This window comes from Acartia tonsa, chromosome 13 (genome assembly GCF_053477335.1).
Source record: "Acartia tonsa isolate MP-2025a chromosome 13, ASM5347733v1, whole genome shotgun sequence".
Classification (NCBI taxonomy): domain Eukaryota; kingdom Metazoa; phylum Arthropoda; class Copepoda; order Calanoida; family Acartiidae; genus Acartia; species Acartia tonsa.
This window is the reverse complement of record NC_137272.1, coordinates 37916790-37935395: the sequence shown is the minus strand read 5'-3', so window position 1 is coordinate 37935395 and position 18606 is coordinate 37916790. Positions and strand designations below refer to the sequence as shown.

The following is an 18606-nucleotide window of genomic DNA, read 5'->3' as shown; positions in this document are numbered from 1 at the left end:
GTGGAGAATGACGTTGTGCCTGAAAGCATAAAAAAATATGTTAGGGCAATGTTAAAGGAGCATACGACTGTTAAAGGTCAGGTGGATAAGCTAACGGCGGCGAATAAACAGCTGGAGAATAAGGTGAAGGAGTTCAAGAATTCTGATGAGCATAAGAAGTTAGGTTATGATGTTGATTTGGCTACTATTAAGAAAAAGGTGGCGCAATTGCCAGCGGATGGGGATATTAGCGGTTTTTTGTATGAGACAAGTATGGGGGCTAGTGTATCTGCAGTCAAATCGATGGGAGATGATTCGTTTAATACATCTTTCATTAATCGTTTGAGTGTGGAGGCTAAATTGGATTCTACAAATTTTGAGGCTAAAAGGGTGAAAAGTGCTCCTGGACATTTGAAGTTTTCGCAGATTGAGTTTTTGGGTCCGGTTGGGAATGGAAATTGGATGAATGTTCGTGAGAGTTGTCTGACCGAATATGAGAATCAATTGTTGGATATATTTCCTTTAATTGAGGAAAGGGCTGAAGTGCTTAAGGCCTATAAAAAGGTGGCCGGCGGTAGTGTAAGGCAACAGACTGTAGAGGAGCAGTTTAAGGAATTTTGTCTTGTAAGAGGAGTCAAGTGGGATAGTGATTTTGTGCGGGATGCTCCATTTTGGGATGGAAACATTGATTTTGAGGATTATTTCTTATCCTTATGGAGGGTTGCTCGGTTTGCAAAGTTGGAGGATCCTATGCTTTTCAAGGACGTCTTGTACAATAGGATTTTTGAGTGCAAAGGGAAGAAGATGGGGAGGCTTATTACGCCGGAGGCTAATGCTTCCCTAAGTGCTTTAGGTTATTACCTGTTGATAAGAAGGTTGGTGATACCCTTTGCAGATACAGAGTCAGCTACTGAATTCTTCTACGCCCTGAAACAAAAGAGTGGTCAGAATGTGGATGTGTTTTTCAATGCTAAGTTACGGCTGTTTAGGCTTATGCATTCTGGTCAAATTTCTAGACAATCTTGGCGTGATTTCTACAATAATGTGGCTAAGAATTTGCTGTTTTCTGATTTAGCTAGAGATATGGCTAATTTCATTGAATCTATGCATTACCTGGAAGATTACAGTGCTTTCTTGACTTATTTGATTCGCAGAGGTCAGCATTACTTAAGTTGGGCCCGTTCTGGACACGTTTCACCTGAAAATGTAACGTCCTGTTATTCTCAGGCTATGGAAGGGTTGAAGCTAGAGGATTCTAGGGAGGTAAAAGCTAGGCCTGTAATTAGTGAAGTGCATGTATCTGATTTGGAGGGCAGGACTGAGATTGGCGATAATAATGCGTGGATTGAAGGGGATGATGATAATCCTTGGGATCAGGTTGAGAACGTGATTGGGGCTCTGAATTCGAAGGCTAAAACTATGATTTGTTGGTATTGTGGGAAAAAAGGTCATGTAGTGGCTAGTTGCTGGCAGAAGAGAGACGGTAAGCCGCCAGCTCCTGATTCTCGCATAGGAAAGACCAAAGCTAGGTTTTTCTCAGCGGGTAGCGAAAAGAAAGAAGGTTCTGGAGTGCCTAATAATAGGGTAATACCTGAGCAGTTTCTGAAGAAGACAGTCAATCAGGTGGGGCCTGTTGTGGAATCTGAAAAGAGCAGAGATGAGAAACAGTATGAGGCTATGATTGCTGACATAGCTAGGAACAATTTTCAGCAATATCCTATGTAATGGATATGATTGATTCGATATATAAATTTCATTTTGGGATGAAATTTATAGATCGTTTTTTTATTCGTATTCATTATATAGGTTATAGTACTGTAGTTGATTTTTTTTCCTGGGTTTGCTATGTGTAATTAGCTAATTTTGCTGTTTTGTATTCAGATAATTGCTCTCAACTTTATAAAGTATTACTGTCTTGCTTATTCTTCAGTCAAGGTGTGATAGTGTTCATGAAAACAATATATATATATATTTATATATATATATTTACTATATATTATATTTTGATAGGTACCTATGCAAAGTTGAAGTAAATGTTAAAACTTTGAGAGGTACTTACTTGTATGAGAAAAGACTTGGTGTATAGCTGTATGATGCTGGTAGTCTGGAAGATGTACAGGATTTCATAAATCGAACAGTATGTTGGCGGCTGGTGACGGATGGAGGGCTGACTGCTGTGTAGTGGAATGATGTATATCTAAAATTTAAAATTAATTAACATGGATATATTAATTATTTGTAATCCTGCATTGAGATTTTAATTATGGATAGAAATGACTAGTGTTTTCAAGAGATTGTGAAGTTTTTGAAGATAACGAAAATGCCTATTTGTGCAGATTTAGATTTCTTTGTGCCAGGGGCTGATATTACGGTGAAGGAGTTAGGAATTATTGATACAGGAAATAATTTTAATTCTTTAATATCTAGAGAAATTCTTGATAAACATGGAATTGAGTTTTGTCCTGCTAAATTATCAGCGTATTCAGTAGATTTAAAGAAAGTTAATATTATTGGATATGTCGAGTTGAAATTTAGATTTGCTGGAACTCAAGCTGTGTTTACTGAGATATTCTATGTACCTGAGGTGACGAGTAGGTTGGTGAATCTTGGATCTGATTTCCTGAAAAAGAATAAAATTAATATTTGTTTGGATGAGGATAAGTTTGAATTTTGTGGGGAATCTGTTCCTATTAATTCCTGTTTACAGAAACAGGTGGTGGCGGAGATACAGAAAATTCCTATTTTGTCCGGACGAATGAATTCTGAAATTCCATCTAAACCTACCTTGCCAGGGATAAAGGAGGGGGGTGGGTTTGGAGAGTTATATTCAACGAAGTATAATGTGAAGTTGCTGGACAAAACTAATTTTTATCCTGGAGGATCTACAGCTGTTGTGCATGTGGCTGGATTAAAGACTGATGGGTTTTGGTATGTGTCCCCTAATTCTTCTAAGATGACAAGTGGCAATGGGATTATGATTATTGAGGGAGTGTATCAGCCACGGAAAGATGGGTCCTGCGTGGTTAATGTAGTTAATGCGTCAATAAAACCTATTACCTTGCTGAGAAATGTGAAGATGGGGCATTGTTTCGTCATGGATAATCAAGATGTCACCTGTAATAAAACAATTAATGAGTTGGATAAGCCAGAAAAGTTGTCGGGGCAAAAAATGCATGAACGGGTACAGTTTATTATTCAAAATTGAAGTTAGATGAAAACCAGATGATTAAAGAAAATCCAGAATTGAAACCTAGGATTATTAAAATTTGTTTGGAAAATTTTGATATCTTTTCAATGAATGATTCAGATATTGGTGATTGTCGATTAATGACATATAATATAGAATTGTTACCTGGAGCTAAACCTGTGAAGGCCAGAAATATTCCGTTGAATCCAGAGTACGATGCTAAGTTGAAAGAACAGTTGACCAAATGGCTGGACGCCGGCATTATTGAAGAGGGTTTCTCGGATTGGTCTAGTCCTATTTTTGCTGTGAAAAAGAAGGCTGCACCTAGAGCAGAGGCGAAGTTGAGGTTTGTCATCGATTTCCGCAATTTGAACAACGTGACTAAGCGGGTGGCGTGGCCGCTGCCACTGATTTCTGACAATCTGACGAAGCTGGGTTCTGGCAAGGTGTTCAGTACTCTTGATTTGACAGCTGCCTACCATTCGATGACTATGGATGAAGACTCTAAACTGTTGACAGCTTTTAGTGCAGCAAACAGGATGTATTTGTTTAACAGGTTGCCATTTGGGTTGTGTAATGCACCCAGCCTGTTCTGTGCTCTGATGGATGAAGTGCTGTCTATCCTGCCAGGAATGTATGGATTCTGTATCAGTTACTTGGACGATCTGATCGTGTTTTCATCAAGTCCAGAGGAACATGTAGAGCATCTGCAGGCACTGTTTCAAGTTCTTAGGCAGGTCAACCTGAAATTGAATTTAGATACGTGTGATTTATTGACTAGAGAATGCCATTATTTGGGGCATATTATTAGTGCCGATGGATTGAAAATGAATCCTGCATATTTGGAACGGATTAAGGATTGGGGCAAGCCTAGAACAGGGAAGGAGTTACAGAAGTTTTTGGGATTTACCAATTATTACAGAGGATATTTTGCTGATTATGCCAAGAGGTCGTGCATGTTGGATAGTCATAGGAATGACACTATAATAAAGTGGACAGAAGAATTGAATAGAGCATGGACTGAATTTATGGAAATGTTCAAGACTGAGATGTGTAAAGGCTATCCTCAATGGGATAATCCTAATCTTTTTATCGTGGACGTAGATTATAGTTCTCAGTATTTTGCAGGGATTATTTCGCAAGAACAGGATGGTGTAGAGAGAGTGTTCGGTGTTTGTAGTAAAAAGTGTAATGCTGCGGAACAAAATTATCCTTCTTATAAAGGAGAATTAGGTGCATTAGTATATGCATTAAAGAATTTTTTACACTTTTGTAGGTTTCGTGAATTTTTGGTTCGGACAGACAGTATTTCACTAGTGCATTATAAACGTTGGGCTAAAGGATCAATAAACGGTGTCACCTATCGATGGATAACTTTCTTGCAAAGTTTTGACTTTACAGTTATCCATCGACAGGGGACTAAGCATGTGAACGTAGATTATTTGTCGAGAACTGAGTTAGATTGTAAGGAACATCGACTGAAGGATTGTCAGGAGTGTAGAGAGACAGATAATAAAATTTTGGATCCTTACCTGGATGATTCACCATTTCTGGATCAAATCTATTCCATTATGCAGGTACATTCTGCAGAGGATGAGGTGGATGTTGAGTTTGTCTGGCAACGTAGTCTTCAGCAGGACGAGATTCTAAATGAAATAAGATTATGGATATTGGAAAGGAGACAGTTGTCTTCTTATGAGAGGGCGGAGTTATCGGGCAGAAAAGAACTATTGTACAATCTTATTGGCCATATGTATGTGCTAGAGGGGGTTGTAATTTTCAGACAGCCTTTGGCCGAAGGGGGTTTTGTCGAGAGGCCTGTAGTGCCTCTTTCCTTATACAATGATATATTTGATTCAGCTCATGGTGGATATGGTTCTGGACATAGAGGTGTGCAGGAGACAATACGTAAAATAAATGAGAGATTTTTTATGCCTGGCGTGAACAACGTTGTGGATTCAAGAATGCGAAGTTGTATTACATGTTTGAAAAAGGCTGGAAGTAATCCTAAACATGTTTCTCCTATAACTCATTCTGTTCAAAGTAGTGAAGTTTTTGCTAATATGTCAGTAGACCTAGTTGGTCCTTGGACTCCATGTTATCATCAGGGACAGACGGTTAAATTTGTCTTAATCATGGTTTGTTTATTTTCTAGATATGTTTTTACATGTCCGTTGGTTGATGCTAAAACTGAAACAACTGTAAAGGCTATATTGGAAAATTTTGTACCTACCTATGGTTTATTTAGGGCTTTGAGATCGGATAGAGGTACAAATTTTACAAGCAGTGTGTTTAAAGGGGTGATGAAAGGATTGGGGGTGGATACTGTTCTAGTTCCTCCCAAGAATCCAAATTCGAATCCTGTAGAGAGGCAAAATCAGAGTTTGTATGCTGCTTTGAAAGTAGATGAAAATCATGGAACTAAGGACTGGGCTAAAAAATTACCTTTGGCTACGTTAGTGATTAACTGCTCCAAGAGTTCTAGAACTGGCTATTCTCCATTTTTTCTGGTTTTCGGTCGTCAGCCACGTATTCCCCTCGATTTTCTATCACCAGTTCCGTCTGTTGAATCTTCATCCTCGCGGTCGTATTTGGAATTTCTGAAAAATATGGAGGATGTAATCAAGAGAATTTCTACAAAATCCAAGTTATATTTAGAGGTTCAAAATAAACACAGAGTACAGAAGGAAGCATTGAGGGTGACAGATGTTTGTTATGCTTTCTTTAATATTGTGAAGACTGACGTGTCCAAGAAATTACAGTCTTTTTATGGGGGGCCTTTTATTGTAGTTAAGAAATTTTCGGATGCATTGTATGAATTGGCACCTTTTGGGAATAATCCTATCAAGAAAAATCAGGTTGTGGCTAGAGATAAAATTCGAAAAATTCATGCTCGGACGGAAGTTTTAGGAGAGGAGGTTAATTTTAACGTTTTTCCTTTACCTGAAATTTGCCCTTCCGATGAGATATTTTTGGAGGTGGATAATATGCCTGTAGAGAGGGAAACTGTAGAGGAGAGAGAGAGTGAAGATGTTGTGTATTTGTCATCTGAAAATGATGGTTTTGAATTGGCAGAGGAAAGACAGAGTGACGAAATCCAGGAGAAGGAGAGTGAGGTTGCGGTTGATAATGACAGAGTTTCAGGGGATGGAAATGAGTGGAATATTAATAGAGAAAATATACCTGTAAGTGAAGGAGTAGAGGTGGGAGTGACAGATGAATCTGTGGTGCCTGCTCCTGTAGTTGAGGGTAATTTTGACGATGTTGAGCTTCCATCTGAACAGTCGTTTGTGACTATGGCGCCGCCGCAATCTTCACCTGAAAGATTAGTAACAATTAAGAAAAGTGGATCACGGGTGGCGAAATATTTATGGGACACTGGGAGGAGGTTAAGATCTCAGGTAGGGGGTCCTGTGGTACATGTTCAGATAGGAACTCGAGGACGGAAAAAGTAGGGAATGGAGAGCTGATAATAATTATTTTTAAAAGAAATATATATATTATAAAAATATATTATAATAAGAGTTCATGAATTGATATTTGATTATTTTAATAACAAATATGTGCTGACAAAGCTAGTAGGTGGAGAGTTGTTCTACAATGAAAGGCTAAATCAGTTGATATTTGTGGGTGGACTGGTGAACAGTTATCAGCTAATAATGTCTGGTCATAATAATAAATTCAAATCAGGTAAATATTTTTTAATTTGGGGATTGTGTTTAATATCCTGTGGGGCTGACGTGATACCTGTGCTAGTAAAGGAGTGTGTTGGCGATGGTCCTGAATTGAGGGCTTCAGAATGTACAGTGTTTGGACAGCATGAGTTTAATGGAACAATCAGTGGTCACCTGTTAAAAAAAGTAGGAGTGAGATTTCTGCCCGCGGTACAATGTCACGTCGACAGAACGGTTCACACCTGGTATTGTGGCAAATATAGCCATATACATTTAGGGGCACCAGCTGTGGTTAGTAGTGATGAGTTAATTTCTAGTGAAGATTGTAAAAGGATGGAGGAACAGAGGGTGTTAGACATAGATGGACGACGGTTGCCTGTAGCGTTTTATGACCGGTCAATGACTTATTTCATAAATGGTACCATTCTGTATGAGGATATGATGACGTATGGAATTGACCCTCAGTGCAGAGGGGATGGTATTTATTTAAATAATACCTTTGTGCCTAATACTTTTCAAGAAGTTCAAATTACAAGTTATTTGAAAAATATACAAATTTCAATGTTACCTGATAACAGTTGTTTTCTTGAGGATCAGTTCATTGGTGCACATTGTCTGGAGTCTGATCTGCGGCTTGGGCTTGATCGAGTGATAGTTCACAATAAATCACAGGAAGATAGACGTCATTTTAGTTATTTTCGGACTGTTGAAATTGTAAATTTAACTTTGTTTACATTTTCTAATATGGCGGATGATGCTAATAATCAGGGTGGCCAAAGTTGGTTGGCGATTTCCCCACAGTTTTCGTTGGGGTTGAAACTGGGGAAAAAAGTGGAGTTTTCTGACTTTCTGACTGATTTGCATTATTTTCATACCAACGTTCCGGATGTATTTTTGTGGATTACAACAGCTAAAAAGAATTTTTTCCCTTGGATGCGTAGAAAGGAGGAGGATGGTGCTTTATTACTACAGCTAACTTCGTCATACCATCAGGTGGAAAGGATTTTGCAGGCAGAACAGGGGTGTTGGGAGAATAATTTGTTTCATTCCAACATCAAACAAGTCGGAAATTTGTTGGTACAACATCTAGGGGAGATGGAACTTGTGTCTGTGTGTAAAAAAAGATGGTTGAATGTGACTTTAGGAGCGAATTTGCCGTGTTATCTTGGTCATTTTTCTTTGTTCATGGACGGTAGAATTGTTGCTGTAGAGCCGTTCACAAGATTAGTTAAAAATGTTTCCTTGTTGATGGTTGTCGAGTGCAGGAAAAATCCAGTATTTGTGAGAGTTAAACCTGGATTATATCTAGGCAACAAGGGGGCAGGAATGCAGCTGGTTCAGACTAAACGGCTGGAGGATAGTTGGTTGAAGGTACCGTTGAATTTTGAGCATCTGTTGGATAAGGGAGAGAAAGGACAGGTGTTGGAGTCTGTGGAAGAGGCTAAACTTTCGGAATTGGCTGCTAATTCACATGTTTTTGTTGTAGAGGTTACAGAAGATTGGTTTGTACATTTGTATAATACCTCGATTGATTGGTTGACTAATAGTTGGCAGCATTTTGTTATGGCTGTGATGGGTGCTGCGGGGGTGGTTGTTGGATTGCTGTGTGTTGGTTGTTTGGGCAAACTGTGTAACTGCGTTAAATTTTCGCGTTATCCTTCGGGAAGACAGTAATTAAAATTTGGCATCCCTGATAAATATAATTTGTGTAAAGTATTTCGTTTTGAATGTCGTCTTATATATGAAAAATGTTAAAATATTAAAATGTTAATATTTAATTATTGATTATTATCAGGAAATGGAGATGGAAACGAGAGGCGGTATCAGCGGGCGTCTGGTCGGCGGGAGGAGCGTGAACCGTCTGTTGAGATGCTGGATGCTGGTAGAGCTAATCGGCGGCATGTTGTGTATAGAAGAGATGATAGGAGGCAGTATGATGTAGAATCGCCCAGGTATGAGCCTGGGTATGATGACGAAGACGATGTTGGCAACGTGGGCCTTGAGGTTGAGCTTGATTCCAGGGATCGTCTGCCTAGTGAACAGAGTGGTTCGGAGCTAGACAGTTGGGCTGAGCCTCCAACGGACAAGCCTGAACAAAAGGTGGCAGATACTAGTTCTGGTGAGGGACGGCGCAGGTTTGGTAAGTTTGTGCCAAATCAGGCTGCTGGGTCGGTCAGGACTAAGGGAGCCAGCAAGGCTTATGATGATGCTGGGGAAGGTACTTCCAGAAGGGGCGTGGTCAAGCGGCCTGCTGGGGCAGATTCTCTTGGGCCTAAACAGAAGAGGGAGTTACCAGATTTGCGTGCTGAGGTCGAGAGAAATAAGGCTGAGCGCAAGAATGACAGACATGGTTTGGCGCCGCTCAGTGATGAAGATATAGGTAGAATCAGTAATTCTGTTGCTGTGACTCTAAAGCCTATGGTTGAGGAAAAAATTCGTGAGGCTGTAAAAGAATCAGTCAAAAGTTTGAACACTGCACAGAAACTTTGGCAGACAGACGGTCATAAACGGATTAAAGATATGTTGGCCACGCATAAGAAGGATCTAATGGAATGTATAAGGAAGGTAGATACGGAGGTACAGCAAATGGTGGCTACTACTGCACAGCAAAAGGCTTCTTATCTGGTACAGCGTGTACAGACAGCAATGACTGATAATTGGGAAAGTAGTTCAACCAAGTTGGGACAGCAGGTGGGCCAACAGGTGGAAAGTGTTTTGGCAGGGCAGGGAACTAAGGTTCAAAAGGCTATTTCTGAGATGGCGCAAAAAGAGGCTGAAGTGCAAAGGCACCTGTCTAATATTTTTAGCGAGCTGTCCGAGATCCGGCGCAGAATAAACAATGACTTACCGGCGGCGGCATTTTGGCAGTTGCAACAGGCTGGGACTTCTGGCGGTGCTGAGGCGAACAACGGGGTGATGATGGTTTCGGGAGGTGTTCAGGTCGCTGGTGGTGTTGAGATGGAGGTGGCAATGCCGGCAGATGGGTCAGCGGTTGCTGCAGAGGTGGCTGTTGCGAATGATACTGCCTCAGCTGTAAATGATGCTGTGATGGTTGCTGTAGGAGGGCCAGTAGCTGCTGCAGCGAGTAATACTGTCATGGCGGCAACAGTGGGTGTCTCGGCTGAGGTTGGTGGAGGGGCGCTGAACACTCCTCCTCCAGTGGGTGAAGGAGATGAAGGACTTGAGGCCGGGGTTAATTTCGATGTAGGTTCACCCAGTGAAGACATTGATCCCAGTTTGTTGGATCAGCCTGATGGATGGTGAAACCATGCTTAGCTGGATGGTTTCAGAAGGGGGTAAATGTCATATATTTATGTTGTGATGTCATATATTTAAGTTTGCAGACATATTTTAGTTGTTACTCTTAATTACTCTTCAATTGCTCTCAGAAAGAATAAAGAGAAAATATATTTAAGTCAGTTGATATTGAGAGTCCTAACACAGAACATTATCTGGTTTGGGTTCGAGTCTTTATTAAGACCAATACAGCTATTTACAGACATCCTACTACTTAGCTAGTTTGCATAGGCAGATATTCTATCCCTTCAAAGTGCATAGTTAATTAATACATTGTATTAATTAAACAGACAGTCATCCTGTTTCTTGGTGTCCTGATATACAGACAGACATCCTGCTACTTCAGAACTTTCCAGCTTAAATAATCAGTAGTTTTGAATTATTAATATATTTAACCATTTCTAAATAAAGTATCTATATATAATCTTATTTACTCAAAAACTGCATTTAATCCAATATAATAAATACTTAAAAATCTGTTTGCATTTTGAATTGAATATTAAGTCTACTCTATCATTAACTTATGTAAGTCTGTCTATATCACAGGAGATTTCATTTTGGGACTTTCCTTCTAGAAGCTAGTGGGGCAAAAGACCCCCAAAAAATATTTTTAGAGATATTGAGCTGATTTTTTTTTCATGAAAACTTTTTTCACATGTTTGAACTAGGTAGCCACTAATAATTTCGTTTTGGCACTTTCCTTTTAGGGGAAAGTAGGGTAAAACACCTCCAAACCAAAATAAATTGAGTTCTCAGGTAATCCTAAAAAATAAGCTCAGAACTCAGAACATAACCAAATTAAGAAATTACAGTTTTCATTTTGGGACTTTCCTTCTGGGGGGCTAGTGGAGCAAAGATTCCAAAACCACTAAAAATATGAGTTCTGAGCTTATTTTTAGAGATATCAACCTGATCTTTTTAAAATAATACTTTTTTAACATAACCGAACTAAGAAACCATTATTGATTTCATTTTGGGACTTCCCTTCTAAGGGCTTGTGGAGCAAAAGACCCCCAAAACACTAAAAATATGAGTTATGAGCTTATTTTTTAAGTTAACCTGAGAACTCAATTTATTTTGTTTTGGAGGTGTTTTACCCTACTTTCCCCTAAAAGGAAAGTGCCAAAATGAAATTATTAGTAGCTACCTAGTTCAAACATGTGAAAAAAGTTTTCATGAAAAAAATCAGCTCAATATCTCTAAAAATATTTTTTGGGGGTCTTTTGCCCCACTAGCTTCTAAAAGGAAAGTCCCAAAATGAAATCTGTAATGGTTTCTTAGTTCGGTTATGTTAAAAAAAGTGTTCCTAAAAAAATCAGGTTGATATATTTAAAAATAAGGTCAGAACTCATATTTTTAGTATTTTTGGGGTCTTTTGCTCCACAAGCCCCTAGAAGGAAAGTCCCAAAATGAAATCTGTAATGGTTCGTAGATTCGGTTATGTTAAAATAGTATTTTTATATAAAAAATCAGGTTGATATCTTTAAAAAAAAGCTCGGAACTCATATTTTTAGTGTTTTTGGGGTCTTTTGCTCCACAAGCCCGTAGAAGGAAAATCCCAAAATAAAATCTGTAACGGTTCGTAGATTCGGTTATGTTAAAATAGTATTTTTTTATTATATAAAAAAAATAAGGTTGATATCTTAAAAGAGAAGCCCACAACTCATATTTTTATGATTTTTGGGGGTCTCTTGCTCCACAAGCCCCTAGAAGGAAAGTCCCAAAATGAAATCTGTAAAGGTTCGTACATTCGGTTATGTTTAAATATTATTTTTATATAAAAAAAGCAGGTTGATATCTTCAAAAATAAGCCCAGTACTCATATTTTTGTGTTTTGGGGGTCTCTTGCTCCACAAGCCCCTAGAATGAAAGTCCCAAAATGAAATCTGTATTGGTTTGTTAATTCGGTTAAGTTAAAAAAGTATTATAAAAAAATCAGGTCGATATCTTCAAAAATAAGCCCAGTACTCATATTTTTGTGTTTTGGGGGTCTCTTGCTCCACAAGCCCCTAGAAGGAAAGTCCCAAAATGAAATCTGTAATGGTTCGTTGATTCGGGTATGTTAAAAAAGTATTATAAAGAAAAAATCAGGTCGATATCTTTAAAAATAAGGTCAGAACTAATATTTTTAGTGTTTTGGGGGGTCTTTTGCTCAACAAGCCCCTAGAAGGAAAGTACCGAAATTCAATTTTCAAAGTTTTCCGTGTATATCAAGTCATATAAGAGAGCCTACAAAAAGAATTAGGTTGATAACTTTAAAAACAAGCCCATACGACCCTCCCAAACTTTGGTACTGAATTTCATTTCCTATAAGTGTACAACCCCCCGCCCCCCCCCCCCCCATATTCCAAAAGGTGCGCTACCTACTATAATACACTGGCGGTTTAAATCAGTAACTTTATATGAAATGAAAAAATACATAATATATACATTAAGGGCGAGTTAAAGAAAGAAATAGAACACATTTTCAAGTACATGGCCCCAGGTTTGGAAATAGATGAAATTCGAACAATTTGGGCAGCTGCTCGAATTGAAGTGTATGAAGATCAACTTTTAAACATACATGTTATGAAGTAAGATTTTTTTATTAGTTTATATTTAACTAGCGGCTGCGTCCCGAGCTTCTAGGGACTCTGTTAAAGAATACGAAAGCGAAAGCAGAAATAATAGCCTTAAAACATACCCAGACTTATTTATAAAAATAAGATAGCTTAAAACCATCTCAGGGCCTATAAGAAGACTCACTGTAAAGGCGAACCATATCGGTTCAGCGGTTAGCGAGATCTTCCGCTACAAACAAAAAAAAAGCTTACTACTTTATATAATAGGATAAAAAAACTTAATGATACAAATGTTTTAACTTGTTAAATTATTCTGTTAATTGATATTTTTATATAGTAATTTATATGATGACAATATGTGGTATTCGGCAGCCGTGAGCCATGTTCTATGGCAACCCTGACCTTGGTTCGGAGAAGGGCCGAGGGCCCTCCCCCGAGTACTGGGGAAGGGGTCAGCCTGACCCCTCCCTATGCTTTAAAATTAATGATAGATTTTGACAGCCTTATTATGGTTAAGCTGTATTGTTTGGTTCCCCCACCCTTTCCAGGGATGGGGGATCATTATTGCCCAATCTGATTATTGTATATGTATTTATATTGATTCTGCTTTAGGATTATTTATTCCAATCTGTGTATTTATTGTTTGTTGTATATAACTTTAGTAAACCTTAGACCCTGAATAAAGTAACACCTGAATAGACTCTGTTTATTATTTAGTGATTGCTAGAGAAGCGTAGCTTCTCTATAATATACGTGTCCACGTCTGTTCGCACTGCCGTAGTCATTTGAACTCGGGTGTCTGCCATTTAACCAAGGCGGATACCACAAATACATTTAAGCAAAGTATCTCTTATAATGTCTCAAAATGCAAGTTACAAATAACAAGCACTCTGTTTTATTATTTAATATTTTTTTAGACCTAAACTGTATTTAAGGCATTTTTTAAAAGGGTATTAAAATGTACTTTGACATATTTTTTGAATATTTTTAAAAAGTACCTATGTAACTTTAATGTGTATTATAGTTTTCATTCTTTTCATTTTAACTATATATAGATTATCTAAAATATAAAGTAGAACAATGTCTATTTGTCTGTCTCTCTGTTCATCTGTCTGTCTGCCTGAAGCTTAAGATCTTAGTAACCACTGAACCGATTGGGCTCTAACAACTCTTCAGAGATTATACCTAGTGGTCCTGTGATGGTTTTTAGCTATTTTATTACTAAGCATCAGTTCCAACAGTTCTTGTTTCATGTACAAATCATAATAAATCATCATTGTTCTTTTTAGGATATTTACACAAATAACTGTTCATTTGCGGGCTGATGTTTTGGAGCAGATAATTGAAATGGTTGATGTTGATATAAATAACCATTCTTTATCAGATTTACATAATGATTTTCTTCATGTGTTGAGTGTTATTGTTAAGGTAAATATTTGTTAATAATCTATTATGTCCCATATCATTGTTGAAACAATCATTCATAAATATTTTTTTAGATGAACAGTGGGAATTTTTCTGAAATTGTCATTACAAGACTTGTCAAATTTATACGCAAAAATATAGATATACAGGAATGCCAAATTTTTTAGCTGTGAAGCTAATCTATAATTACTTTGTCTGTTTGTCCATCAGTCTATCAAATGTCCAAAGCACTCTAGGGCAAATGTGATTTTCTAGGCTGCTATTCAAGATAGAATAGTCATACTACCATTGTACCAAAGATGTATTTAATTTTTTTAAGAAAGCTTTTGTGATTTTATACAATTTAATTCTCTGTTTCCTTTTTATGACCAATGAGCACCTGCTCTTTATCTCTTAATATAGTTGCTCTAAAAGTTCTTATTAGTAGTAAAGCTACTCTAGGTATATTTTAATCCCCCCCCCCCTCAACCTAATAATGAGAGTTTTTAAATAATTATACCCTAATTGTTCCCACACCCTGGATAAAATATGTTGAAAAATTTGGTATTTATTAGAAGAAGGACTACACTATATATGTCAATTGCATTATTGATAGTTTTAGAGCCTTGGAAACTGCAAATAGACAACAGGTATTATAAGATATGGTAGATAATATTTATGTTCATTGTTTATTTGTTAATTAAAATACCTATTGGCCTTGCTCTTATCATCTAAATTATTAAAGAAAAAATCAGGGATCCGAAGCCACCATATTTTGCCGGAGCTGGAGCCATTTTTTTTTGTTCAAAAGCGGCTACGGGTTAGCTATAAAAGGGATTTTTTATTAATCATAATTTGGTTACTCTGTTGTGTCGTGTGCAAATGCGTTTTTCAAGTCCATTTTTCTGAAATATTGAACTTTTAAAACCTTCAAAAGTTAAAAATAGATCGGGGGAAAAAAATTTGTATAGTTTTTCTTGATTTTAGGTCAGAGCCGGAGCTTATTTTCAGATGCGGCTCCGCGGAGCCGGAGCCGCACCAAAATGCAAATGGTTATGCATCCCTGAAAAAATATTCTTTATTCATCTATTTCTACTGGATGTTTTAGGTTAAAATAGTTAGTCTATCATCTACTAGTTCCTGTCTGTAACGTCATTACACTTTCGGGTTTCTTACTTTTCCTGAAAACTACTCCAAAATATCATAAAATCAGTGAAAGTCTTATTATAAAGACAAACAAATCATCATAAAATTTGATATTACGTAAGTTTTGCAAATCTATTCATGGCTTATTTAATATTTGTATTGTTATTTAGAAAATGGAGGCTATCATCTTAGAATTGAACAGGAGCCAAGAGATTGTCAAATTGATCATCAGAAGTCTTTCGACCTCTATAGAAATACCCCTTAAGGTATGATTTTAGAATGATGTAAGCAGGAATGCAGGTATGGCTAATGGGAAATGCTTCTCCTATTCTGTATGATATCTATTGATGGTGGAGAGTGTTGTATCTTGACACCAGAATGAATATAATTCAATTGCCTTGGGCCTTTTGTCTAATCCATTATTTTTATGTATAGGACAACTTTGTAATGCATTGGAATATATGCATGCTTAATCTTATACCTTTTCAAATGGTCTGAAGAATTGAATAATTTTCACTTCTATTCCTTCCTTAACTGTGAATGTGCCTGTACTGGGAGCTGTGGTGTAATGAAGTTTCTCTGGAAATCTTGTTTTAAAATTCTGGATAAACTTTTAACTTATTGTGTCTTAACATTTATTCATATTAGAGAATTAATTTGCTTGCTACAAAACTGCTGTTTAATTTTTGTAACAATCCCCTCTTGCGCAAACCTGTAATAGTAAATGTTCTCAATACACCACACTAAATAAAAAAATTCTTAAATGATTATAAACAGTGTTTCGGAGCCGGGAGCAGCAACATTTTTGGTGGAGCCGGAGCCGGAGCTGAAGCCGGAGCCGTATTTCCAGATACGGCTCCACGAAGCCGGAGCTGCATCAAAATTAAACGGCTCCGACACCCTGATTATAAACCTTGGTTGTATTTAACGGGGCTTTGGGAATAGACTACATACAAAGATTTTTATATATATGCAATATGCATTAAAAATATATTGTTCAGAAGATATAGGATAGCACCACATATACTTAAAATCAATTTAGAATAATTTTTCTCATAAATTTATTTATAGAAAGATGAGAAATATAAAGTGGTTGACAATCATTTTAACTTACTAAAACTGTTACTCAAATCTGGAGACCTCTACTTTTCTTGGTGAGAATTTTCATTTTGAACAAATTTATTCTGATAGAATCCTTGTGGGGCATCTTTAGATAGGGGTGGGGAGGTGAAAGTGTTTAATTGACAATGTTAGGTTTAGATAGCAGCGAAGATTTCTGTTGTGACAGTGGAGGTACCAAACCATAATAAGATTATCTTTAAAATAGAAATTTATTCAGTTGAAAACCATACAGAACTATAAAAGGATGAAAATATTACCTTTTGAATGAATATTAAAGAGACCACGATTTTGATTATTTAGATACGTTTTATATGTTTTAATTAGAAAATAATAGAATATTAAGATTGTGAACATTAACTTTAGCTAATTCGACATTAAGATTGTTCTAAAAGAATGCTTTAAGGTGTCTGAAAATATTAAAAGTCAGTCATAATTAAGTCAAACAATCCTTAAAAGCATGAAAAATCACAAAATAAATTATTAATCACAATAAGAACAACATATTTATAATCATTACAATTCAGCTATAGTCCTTTCACATTGGAACTCAGATGTCAATTGAATGTACGTCAATGTAAACAAAGATCAGCTGATGGAAAAATGTGGTGTGCATACATAAATGTAAAGTCAAATGTCGTCTTTTGTGTTGGAATACGTTATAATGAATTAATAACTTAAACAAATATAATTTTGTTACACTCCCGCAACAAAGATTTCAACACAATAGCATACAATCCCTCTAAGCAGTTAGGTTATTTAATGAAACCCATACTGTTAATAACACCAATTATAAATATATACTTTTCTAGTTAGGTTATCATAAAACCTCTACTAAAAATAAGACTTATCATAATTATGTTATTTAGTTAGGTTGTAATAAAACCTGTACTATAATAACATAAAATAACTCACATTTGCAGTCAGATTTATAATAAAACCTCTACTGACAAATAGATAGAAATACATTTTTATGGTTATATTGTTTGAAAAAACCTGTACCATAATAATAATAGTGTGAATAACTTAGGAGATTTTCAGTTAGGTATGGAATTCTACCTCTACTGATAAAATTCTCTCAAAATTGTTGAAATACTTTCTTTATCAATCCTCACAATTCATAAATCATAACACTGGAGTTGATTGAATTGAAACAATGTTTTTTAATTAAGGTAGTAAATCACAAAATTTAAAATGATGCCTAATTATTACAATGAAATTAAAATTATAAAACATGATATACAAAATAAGAATATAAGTTTCTATGTAGATATTTTTGGCTTGAAGAATAAACCAGATGGTGACAACTTTAAATCATTTTAACTCTTGAAACATTACATACAAACTCTCTGTCCTACATTAGGCTTAAATTCAGGAATGTATTTTTCCAAACCTTTGAGGATTTCAGAATATGGTGGTTTTCCATGTGAATTGGTTAGACAAAACAATACAGAGTAACATGGTCTTTCAGGATTAATCTTATTCATAGATTTACACCCTTTGCATAATAAAATCTTTGGAACAGATTTTATATTTATGCATTTACCACCATGACATGAGAGAGATGATTGGAGACAAACAGCACAGTGTTTATATATGAAATCCTTCCTATGCTTAACTCTTTCCTGTGTTGAAAGATTAAGGAATTTGGAACACTCATTTACACTGTGATTGTGTCCAGAAATAACACAAGGAAATGATCTCTCACCAGCAATTGGCTGCTTTGGTATGTTAACAGACTTTATCCTTTTGTGATAGGAGATACATGACTCCTCGTCACAATTAGAATACTTTGAAGCAGAATTATCATGCTTTAAAATACGATCATGAATTTTGAACTGAAATCTTACTGTATCCAACAGAACATTAAATGCTATTCTGCCTTTAACATGAATAGAATCCTCTTTAATCATATCCATCTGCTTAAAGAATTTTTTCTTTGCATCAAGAGGCATAAGTTGTAAGAGTTTAAGAAGAAACTCATGTGAAAATATACACATCTCAAAATCCTTTAAAAATTCAGAAGTAGAATCTAGGTATGAATTTATTGTTTCAAGAACTGCTTGAAACTTCCTGTAGTATATAACTGAAACAGCAGGATTAGCATGACTGTCAGGTAAATTTAGATCATGTAAAGGTTTGACAAGATTTATCAAAATAGGTTTAGGATCTCCATATTTGTGAATCATGTAAGATTTGATAGCTTTATAATCATGCCTGTATCTTATGACTTCTTCTT

General features: G+C 36.4%; 2 protein-coding genes across 2 annotated transcripts in view; one reads left to right on the top strand and one right to left on the bottom strand.

The window, feature by feature from the left end:
- Positions 1-18606, top strand: part of LOC145303699 (uncharacterized) — a 35644-nt gene that overhangs the window by 9367 nt on the left and 7671 nt on the right. Inside the window, exons 5-10 of the mRNA XM_080145304.1 lie at positions 12574-12710; positions 13988-14126; positions 14198-14272; positions 14678-14752; positions 15419-15514; positions 16320-16402. Coding sequence (XP_080001430.1) covers positions 12574-12710; positions 13988-14126; positions 14198-14272; positions 14678-14752; positions 15419-15514; positions 16320-16402 — 605 coding nt within the window. The remainder of the gene's footprint in view (positions 1-12573; positions 12711-13987; positions 14127-14197; positions 14273-14677; positions 14753-15418; positions 15515-16319; positions 16403-18606) is intronic.
- Positions 1994-5714, bottom strand: LOC145304357 (uncharacterized). The gene is made up of 6 exons (XM_080146224.1): positions 5612-5714; positions 4699-4812; positions 3332-3909; positions 3037-3093; positions 2559-2599; positions 1994-2176 (listed from the first exon to the last, which is right to left on the bottom strand). The coding sequence occupies exons 3-6, from the start codon at positions 3519-3521 to the stop codon at positions 1994-1996; spliced, it is 471 nt and encodes a 156-aa protein (XP_080002350.1). The 5' UTR covers positions 3522-3909; positions 4699-4812; positions 5612-5714.